At 33.2% G+C, this 24,916-nt stretch overlaps 1 protein-coding gene across 1 annotated transcript; it reads right to left on the bottom strand.

Moving 5' to 3' along the window:
• Nucleotides 1-1,617: 1,617 nt before the first annotated feature.
• On the bottom strand, nucleotides 1,618-24,572 carry LOC143067446 (uncharacterized). Its single transcript, XM_076240723.1, has 10 exons — nucleotides 24,434-24,572; nucleotides 23,378-23,545; nucleotides 14,769-14,930; nucleotides 14,191-14,300; nucleotides 12,324-12,505; nucleotides 8,876-9,029; nucleotides 7,951-8,007; nucleotides 5,849-7,364; nucleotides 5,335-5,426; nucleotides 1,618-1,847 (listed from the first exon to the last, which is right to left on the bottom strand). The coding sequence occupies exons 2-10, from the start codon at nucleotides 23,524-23,526 to the stop codon at nucleotides 1,678-1,680; spliced, it is 2,592 nt and encodes an 863-aa protein (XP_076096838.1). The 5' UTR covers nucleotides 23,527-23,545; nucleotides 24,434-24,572; the 3' UTR covers nucleotides 1,618-1,677.
• Nucleotides 24,573-24,916: the final 344 nt, after the last annotated feature.

The following is a 24,916-nucleotide window of genomic DNA, read 5'->3' as shown; positions in this document are numbered from 1 at the left end:
TTGAGCTTTTGCTTTTGCCATCTGCCTCGGAAGTACACCACTAATTCGTGGCCCCATTACTTTCTTTGTTAAATTCCTCAATTGACAATCATTGCATGTCAAAACAACACTATGTTGTGTCTTACATCCCTGAAATTGCATATAAGAAACAACTGGTTCCCGGAACTACAGATGTACCAAAACAGGTAATTCAGATCTGACAAACAGGCAAAATGTACTCTCTTTTTAAAATTTGGTGCATTTTTTTTTATGTTCAAAATTATAAGTCAAAAAGTTTACTACAATGATCACCAGTTATTCAGCTTTCATTCGATAAGTTATTACCGGGTTAGGTAATATTAATCATGCCAGAATTTGAGTGCTAACATTTAATTATAGTATTATAGTCATTCGAGGTTCGCCTATCCGACAGTACAATTTTGTTCCCCAGCTTTCTGTGCGGTCGGGACGAGCTGATAACCAAATAACCGTGTTGAGGTTTACTTTATAGATGGTTTATGTTAGTTTGAAGTATTGAATAAGAACATCAATAGATGTAAATGACAAAAAATGAGTTATATCATAGCAACAAAATTTAAAGGCAAACTTTAGCTACATGTAACAATATATGTTGTTTTCATAATAAAACTGCAAGTAAATAAAAGATTTTACAATATTTTTTACTATTTGCACCAATGATACTTTTTTGATTTAGCAACCGAGATAGTTTTGCAAAACTTGCTTGTCATTTTCAAAAATTCTTCATTACATGTTGTAAATTTTTAAAATGTAAACAGCAAAAAGAGGGCATACATTTTATTAAAGACAGCAAAAGTATGAATTGAGCGTATACGAAGCTGGAATATGATCCGAAGAATGATAATTTAAAAATGATGAATGCAAAAAGATTATGTTTTGATAAAACCAATTTAATAAAAATAGAGCGCACACATTCCATACTGATTTTCCTTAAAAAAGTCGAACCTTGGGGATAATATCTCAAACTCTATTAAGTTTAAAAAAAATTAACCAAATTGTTTTTTCTAAGGTACACTTTTAATCCAATGCATAGCAAAACTATTGGAAATAGGGTTAAAAGTAATCATTATCATAAATTCTCTTCAACTTATAATATAATTATAATATAATTTGATCTTCTAATTTATTTGAATTTAGCGCTTCTGATCAATCTTGTGAAGAAAAAGTGCGTCTGACGTACCTAAGTATTAGCCTTATCTTTGATGAATAATATTATTCACACGACCTTTTTCTTCTTAAATTATTTTATTGTTCTTTTGCAAGTATTTATTTCTTGACCTCAATTGACATCCAAAAGAAATATCTGAATTAAAGTAAATACTATACACATCAACTTTTGTTTCCATCAATAGTCTAAATACCATAATTAAAATATGATTGAGCTAAAAAGGCCATATCGCAACGAGAGCTTATTCAAATATTTTTACAATTTACAGTATAGTTTAAAAATCAGACAAAAGGTCCTTCAATAAACTAAAATTCAAGTCTAAAGCAAATTATTTATTTACAAATAAAATTCAAACACTAAGATAACGTGATAAAAACTAAAATCGTTTTAAAATTTATACAACATAAATTAAAATATGAAATATCCATGAACACGGCATCGTTAAAGTAATAATTATTCCAATTCATTTTCCCAATTTTCCCATATACATCTCAGGATATAGTACTGTCTGTTTGGTGTAATTTGTCACATTCTGCAACCAGTATTTCCTTTGAATTTACCTTCCTGGTCTTGATCACGTTAATCCAGATCAAGTCCAGTAATTCACAAAGTGACAATAAACTAGCGCCAAGAAACAATCCCATTGAACCTCCAATGTCACCTGAATAATATACATCAGCAATAAAATAATATAAAAAATCACTCAAACATAATATCTCTATAGACAGTATGTATAAAATTCATGGACCAAATTTGTTAAATATAACAACATTTTTTTCTAAAAAATAAAGGATTAAAGGATATGTGTAATGTTTCATTAGAAAATAATACAAAGGCAAAAGTGTAAAGATAAATGGTTTTTGTGAATAAATAAGTAGAGGCTCTAAAGAGCCTGTGTCGCTCATATTGGTCTATGCGCATATCATTAAACTAAGGACACAGATGGATTCATGACAAAATTGTGTTTTGGTGATGGTGATGTGTTTGTACATCGTACCTTACTGAACATTCTTGCTGCTTACAATTATCTCTATCTAATGAACCTATGAATCTATCCCAGTAGTTAAAATCTTTTGTAAAAATTTACAAATTTTACAAAAATTGTGGAAATTGTAAAAAAAAATGACTATAAAGGGCAATTACTCCTTAAGAGGTCGCTTGACCATTTTGATTATGTTGACTTATTTGTAGGTTTTACTTTGCTGTACATTATTGCTGTTTATAGTTTATCTATAATAATTTTTAAGATAATAACCAAAAGCTTCAAAAAAAATAAAATTACCAATTCAGGGGCAGCAACCCAACAACAGGTTGCCTGATTGGTCTGAAAATTTCAGGGTTGATAGACCTTGACCTATCAAACAAATTTTCCTGTCAGATCTTCTCTAAATGCTTTGGTTTCTGAGATTTTAGCCAAAAAATGCATTTTACCCTATGTACTATTTTTAGCAATGTCGGCCATCTTGGTTCGCAAGCGGGGTCATCGGACACGTTTTGTAAACTTGATACCCTCATGATGATTGTGGACAAGTTTGGTTAAATTTGTCTCAGTAGTTTTTGAGAAGAAGAGTTTTGTAAAAGATTTCAAAAATTTACTATAAAAGGCAATAACACCTTAAGGGGTCAAATGACCATTTTGGTCATGTTTTTTACTTTTTTGTAGCTCTACCTTTGCTGAACATTATTGCTGTTTACATTTTATCTTTATCTAGAATAATATTCAAGATAATAACCAAAAACGGCAAAATTTCCTTAATATTACCAATTCAGGGGAAGCAACCCAAGAAAGGGTTGTTCGATTCATCTGAAAATTTCAGGGCAGATAGATCTTGACCTGATAAACAATTTTACCCCATGTCAGATTTGCTCAAAATGCTTTGGTTTCAAAGATATAAGCATTTTATCCCTATGTTCTATTTGTAGTCATAGCGGCCATCTTTGTTGGTTGGCCGGGTCATCGGACACATTTTTAAAACTAGATACCCCAATGATGATTGTGGCCAAGTATGGTTAAATTTGGTCTAGTAGTTTCAGAGGAGAAGATTTTTGTAAAAGTAAACGACGACTGACGACGACGGACGCCAAGTGATGAGAAAAGCTTACTTGGCCCTTTGGACCAGATGGGCATAAAAGGAGAAGATCCATTTAGGGACTTAAATCCAAGCTTTAATATTACATATCTATCAAATATGCTATAATATATCTCTTCTCACATGGTTTTTGTCAAAAATGAAAGTGGCCGCATCCGTGCTCACTCTCAAATTTTATATATGTTATTCATTATTATCAAATACAACTAAAATTTAAATATTAAGAATGATCACAAATGCAGCCACTTCCCTATAAGACGACACCTTCTAAAATTTAACTCAAATGCTAAAATTGTGAAGATTTCAGTAAAAAGTAAAATCACCGGAAAGTCCCTAATCAATTTAGCATGACTTAATGTTGCTAGTACCCAATACATGTGCATTGTATTGTCAAAAACAGCCCATATCTATGTAGCAGAAGTATTTTACTTTCCAATAAATAGCTAAAAGTTCACATTTTAACAATTTTTTTAATCTGCTATATTTGGGGCCAAAAAGGGGTCTTACTGATTAAAAGCTCAAAACTTCATTGGTTCCAATATCGAATAATCCACAGAATCGTAGGTACAAATAAATTGTTGTTAAAAACTAAGGTAAACAAACAGATAACTGTTCGTTTTAATGAAGCTGTTGAAGATATTCAACACATATTTTTGGCATATTATTAAATATCAGGTTTATGGTGTAAGCTTTGTGATTGGATTTATAACCAAACACAAATAATAATTCAATTAAATAAGCATATTATTTTATTTAGAAATTTAGGAAAAACAAAGGCAACAGTATACCGGTGTTCAAAGGTCATAAATCATTTGAAGGAAAACCAATCCGGGTTACAAATTTAAACCGAAGGAAACACATTAACTATAATAGGAAAACAAACAAGAATGTGTCCATAGTACACGGATGCCCCACTCGCACTATCATTTTCTGTGTTTAGTGGACCGTGAATTTGGGGTAAAAATCTAATTTGGCATTTGAATTAAAAAGATCATATAACAGGAAACATGTATACTAAGTTTCAAGTTGATTGGACTTCAACTTCATCAAAAACTACCTTGACAAAAAAACTTTAACCTGAAACTTGCACTATCATTTTCTATGTTCAATGAACCGTGAAATTTGGGTCAAAACACTAATTTGACATTAAAATTATAAAGATCATATCATAGGGCACATGTGTACTGAGTTTCAAGTTGACTGGACTTCAAATTAATCAAAGACTACCTTGACCAAAAACTTTAACCTTGATGCGGGACAAACGGACGGAAGGACAGACGGACGAACGGATGTACAGACAATAAAACATAATGCCCCTCTACTATCGTAGATGGGGCATAACAAACTACAAGAACACCAAAGAGGGAAAAAAATAACGCTAACATACAAAAAAAAACGAACTATTTTGAAACAACTGTCATATTCCTAACTTATTAAGGGACATTTTTTGAAAAAATGGTGGGTGGAACCTGGTTTAATGGTTTGGCAAAATCCCCCGGTAAAACAATGTTTAACAAATATCGCTGAAATGACAACATGGCAAAAAACAGAACAAATACACACACCCATGATTTCATTGAGTAACGAACAAACAAGTAATATGATAGTAGACATAATATGCAAACTGCTGAAAAATAACGAACATATTTCATCAACGACAAACACCAAAGGATATAAAAAATAGTGAAGTGCTAACGTAACTAACATGTAATCGCGAATACAATTATTTTCACAAAACTCGTCCACAGAATTCTTAAGACAATGATGTTATGAAAAGGCAATTTTATAATAATTTGGACTTCAAACGATAACACATAACAGACTATTAAACCGAAACCGAAACCATTACAGAAACAAAATTATTTTTTTATTCCTGTAAAACTTACCTAATTTTAACATTTTAAAAACAATGCCTCGGCAAACACTTTTACAAACTAGGCAAGCAAGCCCGCCAAATCATGAAAATTACACGCAGTACGAAAACACCTGTATTTCTGTGATATTTTTTGTATCTAGTTAAAAGACTTCTTATTTTTAACAAAAAATATTTCTACTCACAGAAAAGTGAAAATGTATCGAAAGCCACTTGTTGAGTAATTTCTTCATAGTTCATTTGTCTGTAGAAAACGTCGATTTGAGCAAAGTTCTCCCTGTCGAAACAAATTGTTATATGGTAAGGACTTACAAAATATTTCAAATTCTATTGGGTTTCTTTATTTCCCGTCTTTCAGTTTTCATGAAATTTTTATGATTTAGTTTAACCTTATTAATTATAAACTACTGGCATTGCACAAAAGACTACAATGTACACTAATGTGTAATGCAGGCGTTACAAGGTAGATCTCGGAGCGGAGATACAGGTGCAATACATTTATCAATGATATATCTGTTTAAGTCTTAGAGTCATTTTGGACAACTTTGTCGCATTATTTAACTCATAAAGATACATTTTAAACAAATATTGTGTCGCTTTAATTTGGTCCTAAAATCCCCCGTAAAAAATGCCAAAAGTATGATATTGTTGATAATAAACGGCAAAATAGAATTAAATCTGCTCCATGCATGTGCTCACCTGATGTACTGTGCATCTAAATTTAATGTGCTCAAATATTCTTGGAAATATGCAATGACATCATCAGTTGACTTTACAAACTCAAGTCCTTTTTCTCCTACTATGTCGTAAAATTTAACACTTTCAATATATTCGGTGTAGTTGTTCTCAATTTCTATAAGAACGTCAGTGAAATTTTGCAAAAACTGGACATTGCCTGTGTAATTATAGTAAGTGAATGAATCTTCATCTTCTGTAACAGTTTTATGAATCTGAATAGCTAGGGATTTCATTTCCACCAAAATATTTCTCAATGCAGATTCCTCTGTTAGAAGTTCGAGCAGCAAAGTTTTTAAATTTGATGTCCCTTGTAAAATTTCACCTGAAGTGAAATTTTCGGCGATTTTATATTTTAAACCGTCCCCATCATGCAGATATTCGTGGACTAAGTGATGACCTACGTGAATTGGTTCAAAAAGTGTTTCCTCCACTGTTTCTATCTTTGTGTCAATTGATTCAATATTTGTCGTTGCTGATACAATGACATCTTTCAATCTATAGCAAGTACGTTCGAATTCATCTTTCCTTATTTTCAATACATTCAAGGGGTTTTCTATAACTTCATTATATACAAACTGTCGAGCATTTAACCAATTTTCTATAGCTGTTTGAAATGTTTGTACAGATGTTTCCAAATCAGAAGCATTAACATTACGAAATAAATAAGACTCATTGTTTAATCTTTTAAGACTGTTTAAAACGTCAATTGTCTCATGGAGGTGCATTTTATACATTTCAACAGTATCATTATTCAGAATCAACGACTCTTTCAATAAGTGTTTGGGAATGACATATGCGTTATCCGGCTTAGGTAAGTTCTTGTATTTGTAATTAAAAATCTTTTTACCAGTGTCGTAGCCTTTGATAAGTCTAGTATAGTTCGAAATAGTCCTTTGGATTATTTCTATCCTGTTATCTAAGACGTTCTGTGTATCTAGATACATACTTTCTCGAAGAGACGTTTTTGACATATCAAGATTTTGAAGATATTTTATTTTATGCTCAATTGATAGAATATACTCTTTGTATCCTAGGGCAACAATATGGGCATGACGTTCTTCAAAAGCATCCCTGTATCGTACAAAACTTTTAAGTACAACATACTCTTGATATTCAAATACAAACAATTTCCATGCACAGACGGATGTGAGATGATCAGACTCTTCTTCCAATGAATGTTCCACTGTGTGAATAGCATCATGCAGTTCATTTTCAAATAAAAATTCTATTTCTTCAAATTTTTGTTCAAAATCTTCTGCGACTTCGTGCAGCTTTTCAAATTTTACATGGTCCATGCGGGACGTCACTTCCTTCGCTTGTATCAGCTTCTTTGCAAGACTGACCGAGTTATTTTTGTTTAAGAATTTGTCGATAGCATACTCTGATATGGTTGCATAAGATAAATCGGTTTCAAAATCATGCATTGAACATGGAATTGGACAATTACATGATTGTTCAGCTAGTGACATAAATGAAGCTAAAAAATAGAAAGAATTGTCAACTGATTGACCCCTATTAAGCATAAACTGGTGTGTTTTTTTTTTAATTATTATTAAAAACGCATAACATCTCAAGCGCTGTGGCTTTTGTATCATCTTATTTTAAAATTAATCAAAATGTTGTTATATTTGACTACTGTCGTATAAATGTTGATATGAAAATTATTAAAGACATTCGTATGACACGGTCTGGCTGTATTGAGTTCCTGGGTAAAAGTAATATGTTGGAAGTTTTCTTCCGGTTGTACACATTGAACTTTTCGTGTCGTCACGTTGGTTTTCCATCGTCGTAATTGCAAACTTCTTATTCATATAGATAAATACTCTAACATTGTTGGGAACCTTTGAGATATATATATATTGGTGCTATATACTCATATATACAAGACAGAGAAAGGCAATGTCTAATTTCATCTAATATATGATATGATATAGTATGCTTACTGTGGTTGTTATTTTAATTATGTTTGCAACTGTAGGTATATTTTCAATCTCATTTATACATATCATGATTATGTTATTGTGATATTTCTTTTAGTTATTTGTATAACATAAAAAGCTTACAAATAAGTTGTTCTAAGCAAGTGTAGTATTCATAGATGTCGCAGATTTCTGGTTGGCCTGTAAGTGAAAATATAAAAGAATTAAACATTTCAGCAAAAAGGGAATAAAGTTGCAATATCATTGAATTCAATTGAATTATTAATGTGAAAATTACACATCAAATAATGGGTTGCAAGAAACAATGACATTAACATATACGCTATTGTATCAAATTACATATGTCGATGTTTTGGAGGTTTAATGGGTTTAATATATACATTAGTAAAATGTACAGATACAAAGACATAAATGCAACAGTAGTATACCGCTGTTCAAAACTCATAAATCCATGGACAAAAAACAAAATCGGAGTAAAACTCATAAATCCGTGGACAAAAAACAAAATCGAGGTAAAACTCATAAATCCATGGACAAAAAACAAAATCGGGGTAAAACTCATAAATCCATGGACAAAAACAAAATCGGGGTAAGTGTTCAATGGTCTTTGGTTACCAATGTGACTTGTGTACGTTATTGTTAAATAAAATAACGTCCGCAATTGTGTGACATTAGTGTAACCAGAGAGAATAGGGATGACAATTCTTCAATCGATTTTAATGTGAAATACCATCAATCATTTAATTCTTTACAAACAACTATTCTTCCGAAGAAATAATGTAGACGATTCACTAAGTACAATGGGAACATTTAGAAACAGTCATTCGAACAACGGCCATGACCATGGATATTTTCGTTAGCCGGGAACAGTTTAAAAATCTTACTTGTTGGTTAACTGCTTATTCACAGTCATCAAAGATCGAATTATGTAGATACAATACAGGTATATGATTTTTACTGAACTGATATGTCGCTTTAGTTTATTAAATCTGTTTTTAAAGTAAGTATAACAGAGTGGAAATGATGCCATTTAAAAGAAAATGCCTACCATGTTTATGTGGCATATAAATATGTCTACAACCACAGGTCTCTTCAGCTAATGTTGATAAACAGTCCATTTTACAACCAATTTTGGAATACCTTTCCAAATATTTAAGGTCTCTTTCGCTACATTTCCCGTGTGGCTCGGGTAAGTTGTTAACCTTAGTAAAAGCAATTAAATATATATTAACAAACAAAATAAAATAAAATAGAGAAGCGAAATGTTTTAAAGAGACAACAAGCCGACCATAGAACAAACAACGGCATAAGGTCGCCATTAGGTCTTCAATGCAGTGAGAAATTCTCACACCCGGAGGCGTCCTCAGCTGGCCCTTAAACAAATATATATATATATCTTAGTTCAGTGATAATGGACGTCATACTAAAACTCCAAATTATACACAAGAAACTAAAAAAATAAAAATCATACAAAAAAAGACTAAAAAGACCACAGGCTTCTGACTTAGGACAAGAGCAAAAATGCGGCGGTGTTAAACATGTTTTTTTTATATATCTCAACACTCCCCCTATAACCCTAGCCAATGCAGAAAAGTTATCGCATAACAATAGTCCGAGTTCGATGATAGAAGAGTGAAAAAAACATGTTCTCTATAATACATATTACCTTACATTATTTTACAAATGATTTGTTTCCCCACGATGCATGTGACTATATAATAGTAATAAGTCTATTCCTCAGACCAACCAGTGAAATGACAACACACATCATAGCCGAGTTTTTGGAACAAAAATGAATGAAATTAAGAAATTCATTTTAGATGTTTTTGACCATTTATGTGAACATATATCTAGAGCTTGGAGGTGCGATAGGAACGCTGAAGTGCGATTGTTTTCGCTTATGATCCTTTCGCTGATGAGTAATGGTCTAGTTTTGAATCAACACCTGTGTAATCATTATAAAACTAAGTTTCTGTTATATAGATTTGCATTCATTTTTGTCCATATTTACCTTTTTTGTAAGCCTTGTTGCCTGTTATGTATGTATGTATATGGTTGGTATAAAAGTATCGTAAAAAAAGACAATTCATCATGAATTTTGTTAAGCTGGTTTACCATACGAATTTGGATTTTAAGTCGTAAACTGTTTTTATATATGTCATTTCTCAGTACCCTTCTTATATTAAAGTTTAACCGATAAATTTAATTCATACGGTGTTTGTAACATTTGGAAAATAAGAATACATTTCATATCATGTACTATGCCTTTAGTTGCATACTAAAATGAGACCATCCTGTATAATGATTTTGAAGTATATCACGATTGGTATTCCCCCATTATTTATTTGCATCATATTAAAAGAGGGACGAAAGATACCAAAGGGACAGTCAAACTGATAAATCTAAAAAAAACTGACAACGCCATGGCTAAAAATGAAAAAGACAAACAGAAAAACAATAGTACACATGACACAACATAGAAAACTACAGAATAAACAACACGAACCCCACCAAAACCTAGGGGTGATCTCAGGTGCTCCGGAAGGGTAAGCAGATCCTGCTCCACATGTGGCACCCGTCGTGTTGCTTATGTGATTACAAATCCGGTAAATAGTCTAATTCGGTAGGTCACATTCATGAAAGGGAAGGGGATTGTAGTTACAACGTAAAGAACATATCCGATATCATTTATGAAACGGTTATTCCATAACGGTCAACCAACTCGTGATGGCGTCCGTAAAATTTACTAAGGGATGATTTCAACTTAACCATTTGGAACTCTTGGTTTAATAGCTTCCTTGTGAGCAGTAACCCTCTATCAAGAAAATTATGATAGGAAATGCAAGTACAGGAATATCGTATCAATTGGGAGATATATACCCCGTATGCAGGTGCTGCTGGAATGTTGCTACTTAGAAATGGAAAGTTCACAATTGGAAAGCTGAAATCATCTCTTTTGTCGTAAAGTTTTGTTTTCAACCGACCCTCATTGTCAATTTCTAGATGTAAGTCAAGATATGAATCCGACTTAACTGTATCTGTAGTATCCTTTATCTCCAATTCGATGGGATAGATGCGTTCCACATAGTCACCAAATTTTGAATTGTTTAGTGAAAGAACGTCATCTATATAGCGGAAAGTAGAGTTAAAGGATATTGCAAACTTCTTATCTCTCTTCCTAAGAAGTTCCTGCATGAAGTCAGCCTCATAATAATAAAGAACCAAGTCGGCAAGTAGAGGGGCACAGTTTGTTCCCATTGTGATGCCGACAGTCTGTTGAAAAACACGTCCTTCGACTGTTACAAATATGTTGTCAATTAAGAAATCAAGCATCTTGATAATATCGGTTTCAGAGAATTTTTTGTTTGAATCAGAGTGATTCTTTACAAAGTATGATTTATCCCTCCCTAAGACAAGATACTTGTATCTACGTTGGCCATTCTTTTTTATGAAGCAAAGTAATACCAACTCTTTCAATTTGTCTTTTAGTTTGGAATTAAATTATAAATGCAATCAAAATAATACATACAAGACGGAAGTTTATCGTTTTAATGTTTTTATTACGTAAAAAAAGAATTACCTTTGTCTTTAAAACCATTTTTTCCGGAATCCGTCTAGTCTGGATTTCATATTTACCCGTCACTTGTACAAGAAACAATTAACGTGACGGTACCCAAATTGCACCTATTTTGACAGTTTTTTTTGATAAAGACACAAATTTCCATTCTGTGTTGATTTTGTAGCCGTATCCTTCTTTATTATATAGGTTTACCAATTCGATGTTTAATCCCTATTGAGTCATAGAAAATTGGGTTTGAATCGACCTCCAAACTATCCATGATTCCGTAATGAGGAGTTATACCTAATTTGCATCCATGCTTAAATTCGTATTGTCAGAAGTCGAATAACAGAGCTTTTGTTTAATTTCTTCAAATATTTTGAACAATTGGATATTAGTCCATGCTTACTTTTCATTTTTTTAACAAATGGATGCTATAGTAACATATTGTTTTTGCTTATTTTAAAAAGATGACGTTTTGTTGACGTTGCATGGCGACGTTTTTGTTCATTTTACCTTTGCAGTAAACACTTTATCTGTGCACGTTTTGTGTAAATCTAAATATATTTACCTGTGTTGAAAGATGTGCATAGTATCAAATCATAAAATTACAAATTGTTTAGTCTCTAGAAAATCTTGTAAGATTCCCTCTGCTATTTTTGCTAAATGGGTGCAATTTGGGTACCGTTACGTTAGGGTTGCATTAAAACAGAGAATCGTCTCTTATTTTTAGAAAATGTAAAGTTGTTTTTTTATGAAATTCCAATACCTATATTTAACTCTATATTTTCTAAGCCGATTTAGTACTGTCATATTTTCTAAAAAAAAAGAAAAAAAGAATCGGTTTACTTTTTAAAAGTCGGTATATGTGTTTTCTATAGGGGTTAAATGGCAATATTATTATCGTTGGTTTTTTTTTTTTTTTGTTCATATGTACCTCTTGTAGTTTTACCCCAATGAAGACATGTGAACCAATTGATACAGCTTGTCCTAAATCATGAACCATAGGAATATCGGCCCCATCATGCAACAGGAATTTTAGCCCAGCAGAATTGTGGGGACCAGGCATATACTCATTCTGTTCAACATTTAGTTTTAACCGTAAACCATTCTCCACACCTGAAATAAAATTATTCAAAATCCTTTGTTTTAAATTTCTTTAACCTTGCTTACCATTAAATAACATCGTATTCGTTTTATTTACGTTTATACTGTAAAATAAGTAAAGTACCTAGCGAATGGGGCCCTCACCAATAAAATGGCTGAGAACCGAACTACTGAAAACCGTCGTTGAAAATAATTTGGAAAAACCATATAAAAATAATAATATGGTATACATGTAGTCGTTACCCACTACAATATAAACACTAACAATTATTTAACTGAATAAAATAAATAATTGACCCCTCTTGTATAAAACAAAACACCTTTTAATTACGATTCGGAGAAAACAAATTAATGTCGTGAGATTGGTATTCTGACTGGGAAATGAACACAGGAATAAGGAAATATGGTATAAATGCCGTTGAGACAACTATATAGACCAAAGGATATCGATACAAGTATACTTATGGCAATGTAGTTGAAATTTTGTTTTTCGATTATTATAAATCGCAGTTTGTACCATTTCTTTTAAAACACAACTAAATGTGTACATTTATTCAGATACTTTCTGGTTCTTGATATACACATTTATCATTGTAATGTATAACACAACCCACGACGCCTTACGTAGAACATAATTTTCCATTGGCTTCATCGTCTGCAGTTTTATATAATATAATAATAAGGAGTTGTGGTATGATTGAAGTTTGGGCAAATAACATTAGTTTTGAAAGATTTCGGATCACCGTATGGACTTCAACAATGATCAAATGTCATCATATTGTAAACAATTAAAGGCACCGTTAAAAAAAGGCAACAACTCAAAGAAAGAGAAAAATTGCCTCATACATGTGCCGATACAGGAGTACATGCGGTTACTAAAAGCTGCTTCAAAGTCTTATGTCATCTCGTAAATAAACAAACATCTCAGATTTCAATGAACGAATTATATTAAATTCTTAGCAATTTGTTACATAAAAAAAATAATTAAAGTTTCAATTTCTCATTTGGAGTATTTAAGAATTGAATGCTTCTTTTTGTAATTTCATTGGGGTGTAAAAGTGTTGACCGAAGTACTTTTTGTAGGAAGCGCGAAAGCACTTCATTCTAAAAACGTGCGCACGATCAACGCTTTTACAACCATATGAAGTTAAAAAAAGAAGCATTAAATATCTATAATAACATTTTAAGTAAGGATCACGAAAACACGATTTTTATCAAGTTGTTATTTAATTTTCCTTTAAAATTGAGAAAGGAAATGGGGAATGTGTCAGAGTGACAACAACCCGACCATAGAGCAGACAACAGCGTTATTTGCGGGACCTCCTGTCATCCTGAATAATGAATTTTATTGTGTATTGAAGTTGATTAAGGAATAACGCGGGATTGCAGTTGGCAAATCTGAATATCGTATTATAATGAAACATACCTCTAAAGTTATTATTAAAGTATAATTCGGAATATAATTCCCCTTTTTGTATCAACAGCTTTATTAATAAAAGTTACATTTATACTTCATTAAGCTTGTAATAAGGTAACACAAAGCTTTGTATTTTTGTTTAAAGCTTCAGTTCGAATTCAATATTTTCTTTTGGCTTCGCAATATTAGGTTCAGGCTGTTTTCTGTTCTATGGTCGGGTTGTTGTCACTTTGACACATTCCTCATTTCCATTCTCAATTTTACTCAAAACAGTATTTACCTGGTGATGAAACTGACACATCTTTTTTATTCCATGTATAACAGACTCCATGGTCTGTCAAACTGATTTCAAAGTCATCTGGTCCGCACTTATTACCTTTCCAAATGCATCTACAATGCATTAATCCATTAAAATCAACTATAGGAAGGCCACACGAAATTGTATACATCGACTTAGGGACGTCATATAGTTTATTCACTGATCCCCCTACCCCCCCCCCCCCCCCTCTTAATTTGTTTCGGCAAAAATTGATTGACCAATAAGGATATATATAAAATCGATGTCAATTAAACAAATCTTGCAGTAGTTTTGACCCCCAACCCCACCCACCCAAAACTATTTAAATAAAGTTTTTTATCCTTCATTGATTTTTTGTGTCGTCCCTAAGTTTATTTTTTTAACTTTATTTTAAATTAATTTTTCGTGTAATGTTGATGTTCTTCCTTTTTTTCTTGGAAAGAAAACGTTTTTAAGGTTAATTTCAAAATCGATGTGAACTGTATTTCAATATATAGAACTACGTTTTGCATGGTCCCAATTAAAGATTGAAATGTATTATTTAAAAAATCTTATATTACTCAAAAATTAAATCTTCTTTTTGATGAGCTGACGAAAGATAAAGGTTCTGTAGTGATATGTTTCCTCCTTCTTTCAATATAAATGTAGTATTTACTGTCCCATCAGACGAGTGCATGGCTTCTAATAAACGATACCGCCCGAGATCTGCAGCAAGACTTGCTCTGTTGATAAAAAAAAGAACAGGTTCAATGTTTTTATTATATGTACAGTGTAGTCTTAAAGACTTTCACATACCATTGAAGTACTACGTAAACACATGACAGTTCCAAGATAATAAATAGCTTCTAAAGTCAGATCATTATTAGTCTTTGACATGGACATGTCAGTACCAGAATCAGAACAAACAAGACAATTTTAAAATTATAAATTCCCCCACCTTATCACCAATATGACAATTTCAACTGCATATTGAATACATTTTCAACCTCATTCGGCTTTTAAGAGCTTCCAGCTGCTACCCAGACTCAAAATCGTCACCAGTGTGTGAGCAGAAAGTTGATGAACAAGTATATCGTAAATACCGCACACTGGACGTTTACTATGTACCGCGCTTTATGTAACGTCACGTCACCTTGTCGTGTTACTATGCTTTTCTAATACATCTATCAAATAGTCAAGACGTCTTTTATTTCTATCACCCACTTTATGATATTATGGTGCCGCGACCAGGATGGAAAATGGATACGAAGATGAAAGCCGTACGAGCGGTACACAAAGGTGCAGTAACGAAACTCCTGAAGAAATTTGAAAAAATTCAACAAAGTTCCGAAGCGGATTACGAGGAAATTTCAACATTATTAGAAGTAGTCACTCAGAAGAAAAGAACTTTAGAGAACATCAACGAGAAGATCTTGGAGCAAACTTCGGATGAAGATGTAGCAGTGGAAATACAGGAATCAGATGAGTACATGTTCAATTTAGAATATAAATTACGGCAAATTACAAAATTGTCAAAGTCAGTTCAAAATCAGAGTATAACCGCAAATGAATCAATTTCATTGAATTTGAACCCTCATGCCGATAGTTTTATACAATCAGTTCCATCTACATTTATTAGTCAACCTTCAGCATCAGCAAACCAACAATATACGCATAGCTCAAATTCACGCTCATCGTCTAGCGCAAACAGCGAGTATCACAAGCTACCAAAGTTAAACTTACCTATATTTACTGGAGATATACTAGACTGGCAATCGTTTTGGGACTCCTATGAAACCGCGATCCACACTAATCCTACACTGAGTGATGCACAAAAATTCAACTACCTAAAGTCCCTTCTACAAAGCGAAGCGTTACAAACTATAGCAGGTTTTTCCATCACGAACACAAATTACGACAAAGCAATTTCATTACTCCAGGAAAGAAACGGGCAAACTCATAAAATCGTCCAAACCTATATGCAGGCCTTACTTGATTTACAGGCTCCAATTAATACAATTACTAGTCTCCGTAACTACTATGATAAGACAGAAACGTATGTAAGAGGTCTCGAGTCACTCGGACAGACAGACGACACGTATGGATCACTACTAGTCCCTGTAATTCTAAATAAATTACCCGCAGAAATACGTCAACATTTAGCACGAGAACACAGATCCACAAACTGGACCCTACATGATTTACGCAAAGCGCTTCTCGAAGATCTTAATATTATGGAAGCCGGCAAATTACCGGAAAAAGTAGAAAGCCCACTCGCTACCGCTACATTCTTGACCAACGCAAAATCACGTACAAAATCATCATTCAACAAGAACGAAAGGTCGTATTCGGATAAAAAGATAAACACAAAGCAATGCGCATTTTGTCACGAAATCGGACACACACCCGTCAACTGCACTAAAGTCACAACCGCTAACGCGCGGATGAATATAGTCAAGAGTGAACGATTGTGTTTCAACTGCCTAGGTCACCACAAACTAGCTGATTGTAAATCAAAAAGTAACTGCCGAAATTGTAACAAACGTCATCACACTAGCATATGTAGTAAATATGAGAAATCTGAGGAATCTAGCAAACCGCCAGCCAATGAAACCAAAAATACGGTATTACATTCGTCCATAACACAAAGAACTACAAATGTACTGTTAAAGACAGCCGTCGCTACTGTTAGTTCGAGAAAACAAAGTACAGAAGCCAATATTTTGTTAGATGAAGGTGCGCAGAGGTCCTTCATAACAGAGACACTTGCAGAGAAGTTGGATTTAGTTTCAAGCGGAAACGAAGTAGTGCACCTTTCCGGTTTCGGAGAACAAAATAGACAAGTAAGACACATGAAATCGGCAACAGTTTATATTCAAACAGATGAAGGCGAAAATATACCACTAAATGTACTAATTATTCCTGAAATTGCAATGCCACTACAAATTCACGTGAAATCAGTTACTAACATGAGACACTTACGAGGACTAAAATTAGCACATCCTGTATCGGACGATGACATGTTCCAAATTGAAATACTAATCGGAGCAGATTATTATTGGAGTATAGTTGGAGATGACATTATTAGAGGTGAAGGACCAACCGCCGTTGAATCCAGGCTTGGATACCTCCTATCAGGACCCACAATGACAAGTAAATGTACCACAAGTAGGAGCTCTATTCTTAATGTTATCGTATCACACAAGACAGAGGAATTAAACCTAGAGAAATTCTGGGAGATTGAATCGCTTGGAGTTGAAGATAAGACCGCAAATACTGAAAACGACGAATTTCAGAAAATGTACGCAGAAACAGCAATATCTTACAATAACAACAGGTATACAGCCAAACTTCCGTGGAAAGCAGAACATCCACCGCTACCAACAAACAAAGCTGTTGCTTTCAGAAGGACTGAGAGTGTAATTAAACGTTTACGGAAAGAACCAAAATTACTTTTAAAATACGGAGAAATAATTGATGAGCAGGAAAAGCGAGGGTTCATTGAGAGAGTTGATAACGAAGAAATCAAACCAAATATCAAGCTGCATTACATACCACATCACCCAGTAAAGAAGGATTCAGTCACGACGCCAATAAGGATCGTATATGATTGTAGTTGCAAACAGACACCAGATAGTGCTAGCTTGAATGACTGCTTACTGAATGTACCGCTTAAATTAAATAAAGTCACCGCCATACTACTCAGATTCCGCTTGAATAGGTATGCAGTATCTACAGACATCGAAAAGTCGTTTCTAAATGTTGGACTGGACATTGAGGACCGGGACGTAACTAGGTTTTTCTGGTTGAGTAAACCAACAGACCCAAACAGCGATTTAACAACATACAGATTCAAGTCCGTACTATTCGGTGCTACATGCTCGCCATTTATATTGAACGCCGTATTATCAAAGCACTTGAATAACCATCGATTTGATTTCACGGAAAAACTTACCAAAGATTTATATGTAGATAACATTGTATCAAGCTTTGAATCAGAAAAAGAACTGTTGAAATACTTTAAACTCGTTCGTAGTTTATTTGCAGATGGAGGATTTAATTTGCGCTCATGGGCCTCGAACAGTCAACTATTACAAGTATTAGCAAGAACCGAAAACGTTATGGACAAAGATCAACTAGTTAAAATCTTAGGATTACGATTGGATACAACCAGTGACACATTAGGATTCGTTACGCCTAATCTGGATACATCAGAACTAATAACAAAACGCGAAGTACTAAGACAATCATCAAGGATTTATGACCCGCTAGGAATATTAAGCCATATAACCGTCCGCAGTAAAATGTTAATGCAAAACATATGGGAGAAAAACTTCAACTGGGACGAATTACTACCTGACTCAACGATCACAGAATGGGTGAATATCAGAAAGGATATACAGGAAGCCACAAAGACAGTTGTACCCCGACATTACTTTGATGAAAGTTCAGACACAAACAACGACAACGTTATACATGTATTCACGGACTCTAGTATGAAAGCCTACGGCGCATGCGCGTACATTGTCGCAAACGGAAAAAGTTCTTTAATAATGGCAAAGAACAGAGTAGCACCTCTGAAACAACTGACAATACCCAGATTAGAATTGATGGCTGCCGTAATTGGAAGCAGACTTTTAGCACACATTAGGAACACTTTGCAGATAACCCGTGCAGTTTTATGGAGTGATAGCCAGATAGTTTTGACCTGGTTAAGTTCAAAGAAAACTTTAAAACCATTTATTTCAAACCGCGTTAAAGAAATTACAGAGCTAACAGAAGAGTTAACTTGGCGATTCTGTCCAAGTGAGTCAAATCCGGCTGATTTACTGTCAAGAGGGATAACCATAGACAAATTCAAAGACAACCGACTTTGGATGCATGGCCCAGATTGGCTCACAGTAGAAGATAATTGGCCAGAATGGCACACAGATGAAGCAATAATTTTATCCACTATTGCACAGCAAGAAGTCGTAGTAGATACAGTACAAGCTACACAGAACAAATTTTCTATACACATGATACAAGGGATCGGAAATGTCATCGATTTGAATAGATTCAACTCATTCAAGAAACTTCTTCGAATTACCGCTTACTTGAGAAGATTTATTACAAACTGTAGAACACGAGCTATACAAACAGGTATGTTAAACACGATCGAAATACAAAACGCATCTATAATGTAGATACAATACACACAGAAAAAGCATTATTCAGAAATCATTCCAGATTTGCAAACAGGAGAACACAACCTTGTCAAACAACTCAAATTATATATAGCTAAAGACAAATTAATTCGCTGCGACGGACGCATTCATAATGCACCTCTTGAAGAATATACAAAATTCCCGATATTGCTACCCGCAAAGGACAAATTGACACAACTTATCATAATGGACGCACATGTAACTCATTTTCATTCAGGATTATCGAGTACCGTAACATTACTACGCCAAACCAAACCTATTGGATACCATCGATACGACAAGTTATCAAGAACATTATACATAAATGCGTGATCTGCAAGAAAGTTGCTGGTCGACCGTATTCCGCTCCAGATCCACCTCCTTTACCTAAAGACCGACTAACAGAAGCACCCCCGTTTACAGTAACCGGGGTAGATTTTACTGGCGCCTTGAATGTTAAAACCATAGATGGACTTACCAGTAAAGTATACATTTGTCTATTTACTTGCGCAAACACTCGTGCTGTACATTTGAAAGTAGTGTTGAATTTATCTGAAGAGACATTCATATGAGCGTTTCGAAGATTTGCCAGTAGAAAATCATTACCAAAAATTATGATTTCAGACAACGGTACAACATTCATTGCAGCCGCCAAGCAATTAACAAAATCATCATCCGTTATAGAAAAACTGAACAACTTCGGCACTACATGGAAGTTTATACCAAAAAGAGCACCGTGGTATGGTGGATTTTGGGAGAGGCTTATAGGACTAACGAAGGACTCTATCAAAAAGGTATTAGGGCGTTCATTGATTCAGATTAAACTATTAAGAACCATTGTTACGGAAGTTGAAGCTATACTCAACGACAGACCTTTAACATACGTATCATCCGACCCGTTAGATGAACCGCTCACCCCGTCCCACTTACTTTACGGACGTAGAATAACATCACTACCTTACCCTACGAATCAGGAATTGGAACATTCACAAAATGATATGACACATAAATCTACAAATAAATTGTTTAAGATGAAATCACAGATTATTCAAAGTTTTTGGTATAAATGGAAACATGAGTATTTAACAGCTCTACGAGAATATCATCGCAATACAGGGAACAATAAACAGCTGATCAGCATTGGAGACGTGGTACAAATCTATGAAGATTCGCCGAGGATAAAATGGACACTAGCCGTTGTCAAAAAACTCAATGTAGGAGGAGACGGACTAGCAAGATCTGCCGTCATACGGACCAAAAATGGACTAACATCGCGTCCGATCACAAAACTGTACCCACTTGAAGTAAGTTTGAATAGCGATGATGACAATACAGACTGTGCAACTAAAACATGTCGCAAAGCTAAAATGGTTGCCATGGAGAAGATAAAGAAATGGACTAAGTGAATTATACAAAGACTTTAAATTTGTTAATAGCGAGATTCAAGTTAGTTTTTCATGGACATTAATTCATTTGAGAAATGCTTAAAGTTTTCAGTTATTTTATTTTCTTAATGGCTAAATTCAATGTAATTTAGTAATTTGTTTTGCTAATTTCACTTTTGTGCGGCCCCAGAATATCGTAAATACCGCACACTGGACGTTTACTATGTACCGCGCTTTATATAACGTCACGTCACCTTGACGTGTTACTATGCTTTTCTAATACATCTATCAAATAGCCAAGACGTCTTTTATCTATCACCCACTTAATGATAAAGGGTTATGTCAAAAAAACGTCTCGTCCTTTATTTTAAAAAAATCATCGGTAAGATTCCAAGATATTTTCCTTATCATCATAACAAATAATGCATGATGGTCTTGAAGTAAAGATTCTATGAACTGACATTGTTTATCGTCTTAAATACGTGTTATAGTGTTTCTTTTTATTTGTTTACGTATATTTCTGACCTGTTTACTTCATTTTTGGAAATATTCTTTTATCTTGGCTAGGCATTTTATAGATGCCACCGTTGTGTGATTGTGCAATAATCATTTTCTTTATTCTTGCCATTTAATTTTTGCTTATGTGCTTTGTCTATATAGTGTTTATGTACCATTTTGTTTTTCTTTGTTGGCATAGTTATTTGTTTTCATAGTGATAAAGATAATAATATAATATTCACTGCTATATCCTAATTTTTGACATTTTTATTTATAATTTTTGTTTTACTCATATATTTTTTCCTTATAATGTAATTTTATGCGACTGTCAAACAAGTGAGAGATTAAGCTAGCTATAAAATCAGATATAATCCACCATTTGGTTCATAAGTAAATGCTTGTACCAAGTCAGGAGTATGACAGTTTGTTCCTATTGTATTTGATCTTTTGATAAAGTGGTTTCCGAATTTTTCTTGGAGTTTTGGCATTTTTCTTATTTTACTTTTTTTCATACAAAAAGAGAAATAACATCTGATAAATATCGGGGAATTTAGTGCTTGACAAAACGATTCTCTATGGATGACCGTGCGGTTTTTTTTTTTTTTTTTTTTTTTTTTTTTTTTTTTTTTTTTTTTTGTTATATTTCGTTTGGTTATCATCAACGTTTATCCCATGTGTCTACTTTTATTCAAACCGATGTATTAGTGGGTAAACTTTTACTAGTTTATATATTAAAGTCATACATTGTATGAGACTTCATATAAAAAGCGATGCACGTTTTTTGTAACTTCATGGTTAGCTTTCATTATAAAGTTTATGTACATATACATTTATCAGAAGAACATTTTCTAATTTGTCCAAATTTAGAAGATATTTACCTTTTCTGAATAGTTACTTCCAGCTAACGATTCGCCGATATGTTTTACGTATGCAGTGTCGTCAGCTTGACCTTTCTCGTATAAATCTGGTGATTGCAATTACGCAAGTGCGAAGGAGAAAACAAAATAGACAGAAAGAGTCAATAAAGGTAAATATCGCTCCGTAATTAAAATTATCTTGATAATGGTATACACATGCTAACCAGAATATCCATGTTTCGTTGTTGTTTACAAAAATGACAATCGGTAATTCGACTTCAAAATACGGATATCAATTATCTGCCATATTTCACAACACTGACCGAGTGAAATATTTGGTTGACGATTATACTAAATTGATGCGAAAAAATTGATAAAACCTTGCACAGAAGACTAAGTTCGAGATATATATCTATGCATTAGTTCAAGAGTTGGCTTAACCCTATTTTTCAACAGTTGATCGTTTCATATCACTTTAATATAATTATGTATTATATATAAAGCATATTTGTGATTATAATTAGTTATCAAAGGTAATTTAATACGCCAGACGAGCAATTCGTCTACATTGTACTTAAGACTCATCAGTAACCATATTTTAAATTTATTTATTATCATAGATCTATGCAATTACATATATCTTTTCTTTTATTAAAGTGTAAACATTTATATTTCATTACTATTTGACCACAGTTTTCAATCATTTCATGGCACTTGGTATGTCTTTCTTTGAGAACGCTTGGTACTATTATCAACATATACAAATGTATAAAGAAATAAACACCAAAAGCAAATCGGTCAAAATTACTTTAGGTAAATTGTATTTGATGGTTTTACAACAAGCAAAGAGAACACGCGTTTTTCTTTCAAAACAAAAGATAATATATAACACCTATACAATGTGCCTGTCCTAAGCAAGGAGCCTCTAGGTTGCCGTTTATTTGTGTCGGTTATAATTTTTTTTTTTCTTAAATCCTTTTGTTATAAATTACGCTGTTAGTTTTCTCATTTGAATTGTTTCATATTTTTATATCTGGACCTTTAAAAGCCGACTATATATGGGGTTTTCTCCTTATTGAAGCTCGTACGATTACCTTTAATTACTCATATCTACTTCATTTGAACTTTGATGGATAATTATATTAGATCTCCTTTTTTACAGTGTTGATTTAAAGGATCCTTATTTTTGAAAAAGGGGACCAATCTTTATATATGTGTATAAGAAAAAGCAACACTAACCAAGACATACATGATAATTACTTACTTGAATGCATTCTGGTTACACAGAGTAATTGCAGGAAACTTTAATGTTCTGTTAAAATTCATTTTCATGTTAACCGTCATTGGCCAGCTATAGTAGTACAACATACGGTCAACAATCTGGAACACTAGCAGTCCAAAGAATAACAACATCAGACATAACCATACGATTCTACAATAAATTGCAATACAATACATGTATGTACAAAAACAGGTATGTACATGGCTATGAGACAAAAATCATTTCCGTTTACTAAGGGTAACACCAGAAAAGCGAATGTATGTTTTTAAAATATTAGGTAACTAAGGTTATGACTCCCTCTGGCATGGTTGACCTTGAATGTATTTTGTTATTATATTTAGGTCCTTATAAAGGAGAAATAGAGGTTTCGGTTAAACGGAAATAGCAGGGGGGGGGGGTATGTATACATGGTTAAGACTGTGTGTAGGTAAAAGATAGACTAGCGCACTCTATAGAGTGCGAAAATAAAACATACATCGTGAAAAGGTACCAGAATTATCGCCTATGTTTCAGTATTGAAGTAAAGACCATAGGTGGTAATTCCTTTGGTGACTAACAAAAAGGAAAGAAAACTACATAGCTTCATGTTCAATAAAACAAAATCAAAATCACATCTTTGTTGCTAAAAGGGGAAATCAACATGTATTAGTTTATGTCTTTGTGTATATACAGATCATCATCTATCAAATAGTGCAAAAAATGAAATAAATGTGGGAGTTGAATTAAAGTAAGTTCCTTAATGTCAAGAGATAATGACAAGTAGATAGATAATATTGAATATTCAAGATACATGCATACTTTTTCAATTACAGGATATATATAATCGTTGGTATTTAGAGACAGACTTTTTTGGGACGCCAACAAAAAAACAGAAACAGTACATATAGAATACTTGACAAGAAAAACTTGACAAAAATGAAAGCAAACTTTTCGTAAACATCAAATTTTAGTAAAATAAATGTATTTAACTATCTCTTGAATGTAAGTATGACTTCTAATATATAATTGCAAATGAATTTTAAAAAGAAAAGAAGTTACCTTTTCAGTGATGAAGAATTGGATTCACCAATGAAACGACATCCGTGAATAGTTGTACTGTTACTAAACTCAGTTAAAACTTTCTTCAGACGATTCCCAGCTTGCAAATCGTGACTTATTTTCTTCTCTGTAATGTCATTTTTACTAACACTATTTACATTTTGTACTATAAAAAGTTTATCGTTATATTCAGGAGAAAAATCCATCACTGTTTTCATCTTGAATTTAGAAATTATACCATGTCATGCTTCTCCGATTAATTGATGTAACAAAATCTTGTATGGGGACAATTAGTACAAATTATTAAAATTATTAATTATGCATTTCAGTTCAAGGCCTCAAACCATTATACTGAACGTTTATCGAACTTATAACACATAGCTAACATGTATTGTAGAGAAATCATAGTAATAAACTTCAGTCAATGATTCTTTATCTTGTTACCATAGGGGAAACAGTCATACTTATAGTTACAACAATGAA

Source organism: Mytilus galloprovincialis, chromosome 3, assembly GCF_965363235.1.
Source record: "Mytilus galloprovincialis chromosome 3, xbMytGall1.hap1.1, whole genome shotgun sequence".
Taxonomy (NCBI): Eukaryota; Metazoa; Mollusca; class Bivalvia; order Mytilida; family Mytilidae; genus Mytilus; species Mytilus galloprovincialis.
The sequence above is the reverse complement of the archived record's forward strand: the minus strand, read 5'-3'. Positions and strand labels throughout refer to the sequence as shown.

What these genes read in the sequence shown, in the direction of transcription:
- LOC143067446 (XM_076240723.1), bottom strand. Translation starts at nt 23,526, where the DNA reads ATGTTGTTATTCTTTGGACTGCTAGTGTTCCAGATTGTTGACCGTATG. An exon ending in TTGCTTAGAACAACTTATTT is followed by an intron (nt 7,365 to 7,950) that starts GTAAGCTTTTTA and finishes TCTATTTTTTAG; the next exon opens with CTTCATTTATGTCACTAGCT. An exon ending in CGATACATTTTCACTTTTCT is followed by an intron (nt 1,848 to 5,334) that starts GTGAGTAGAAAT and finishes TATATTATTCAG; the next exon opens with GTGACATTGGAGGTTCAATG.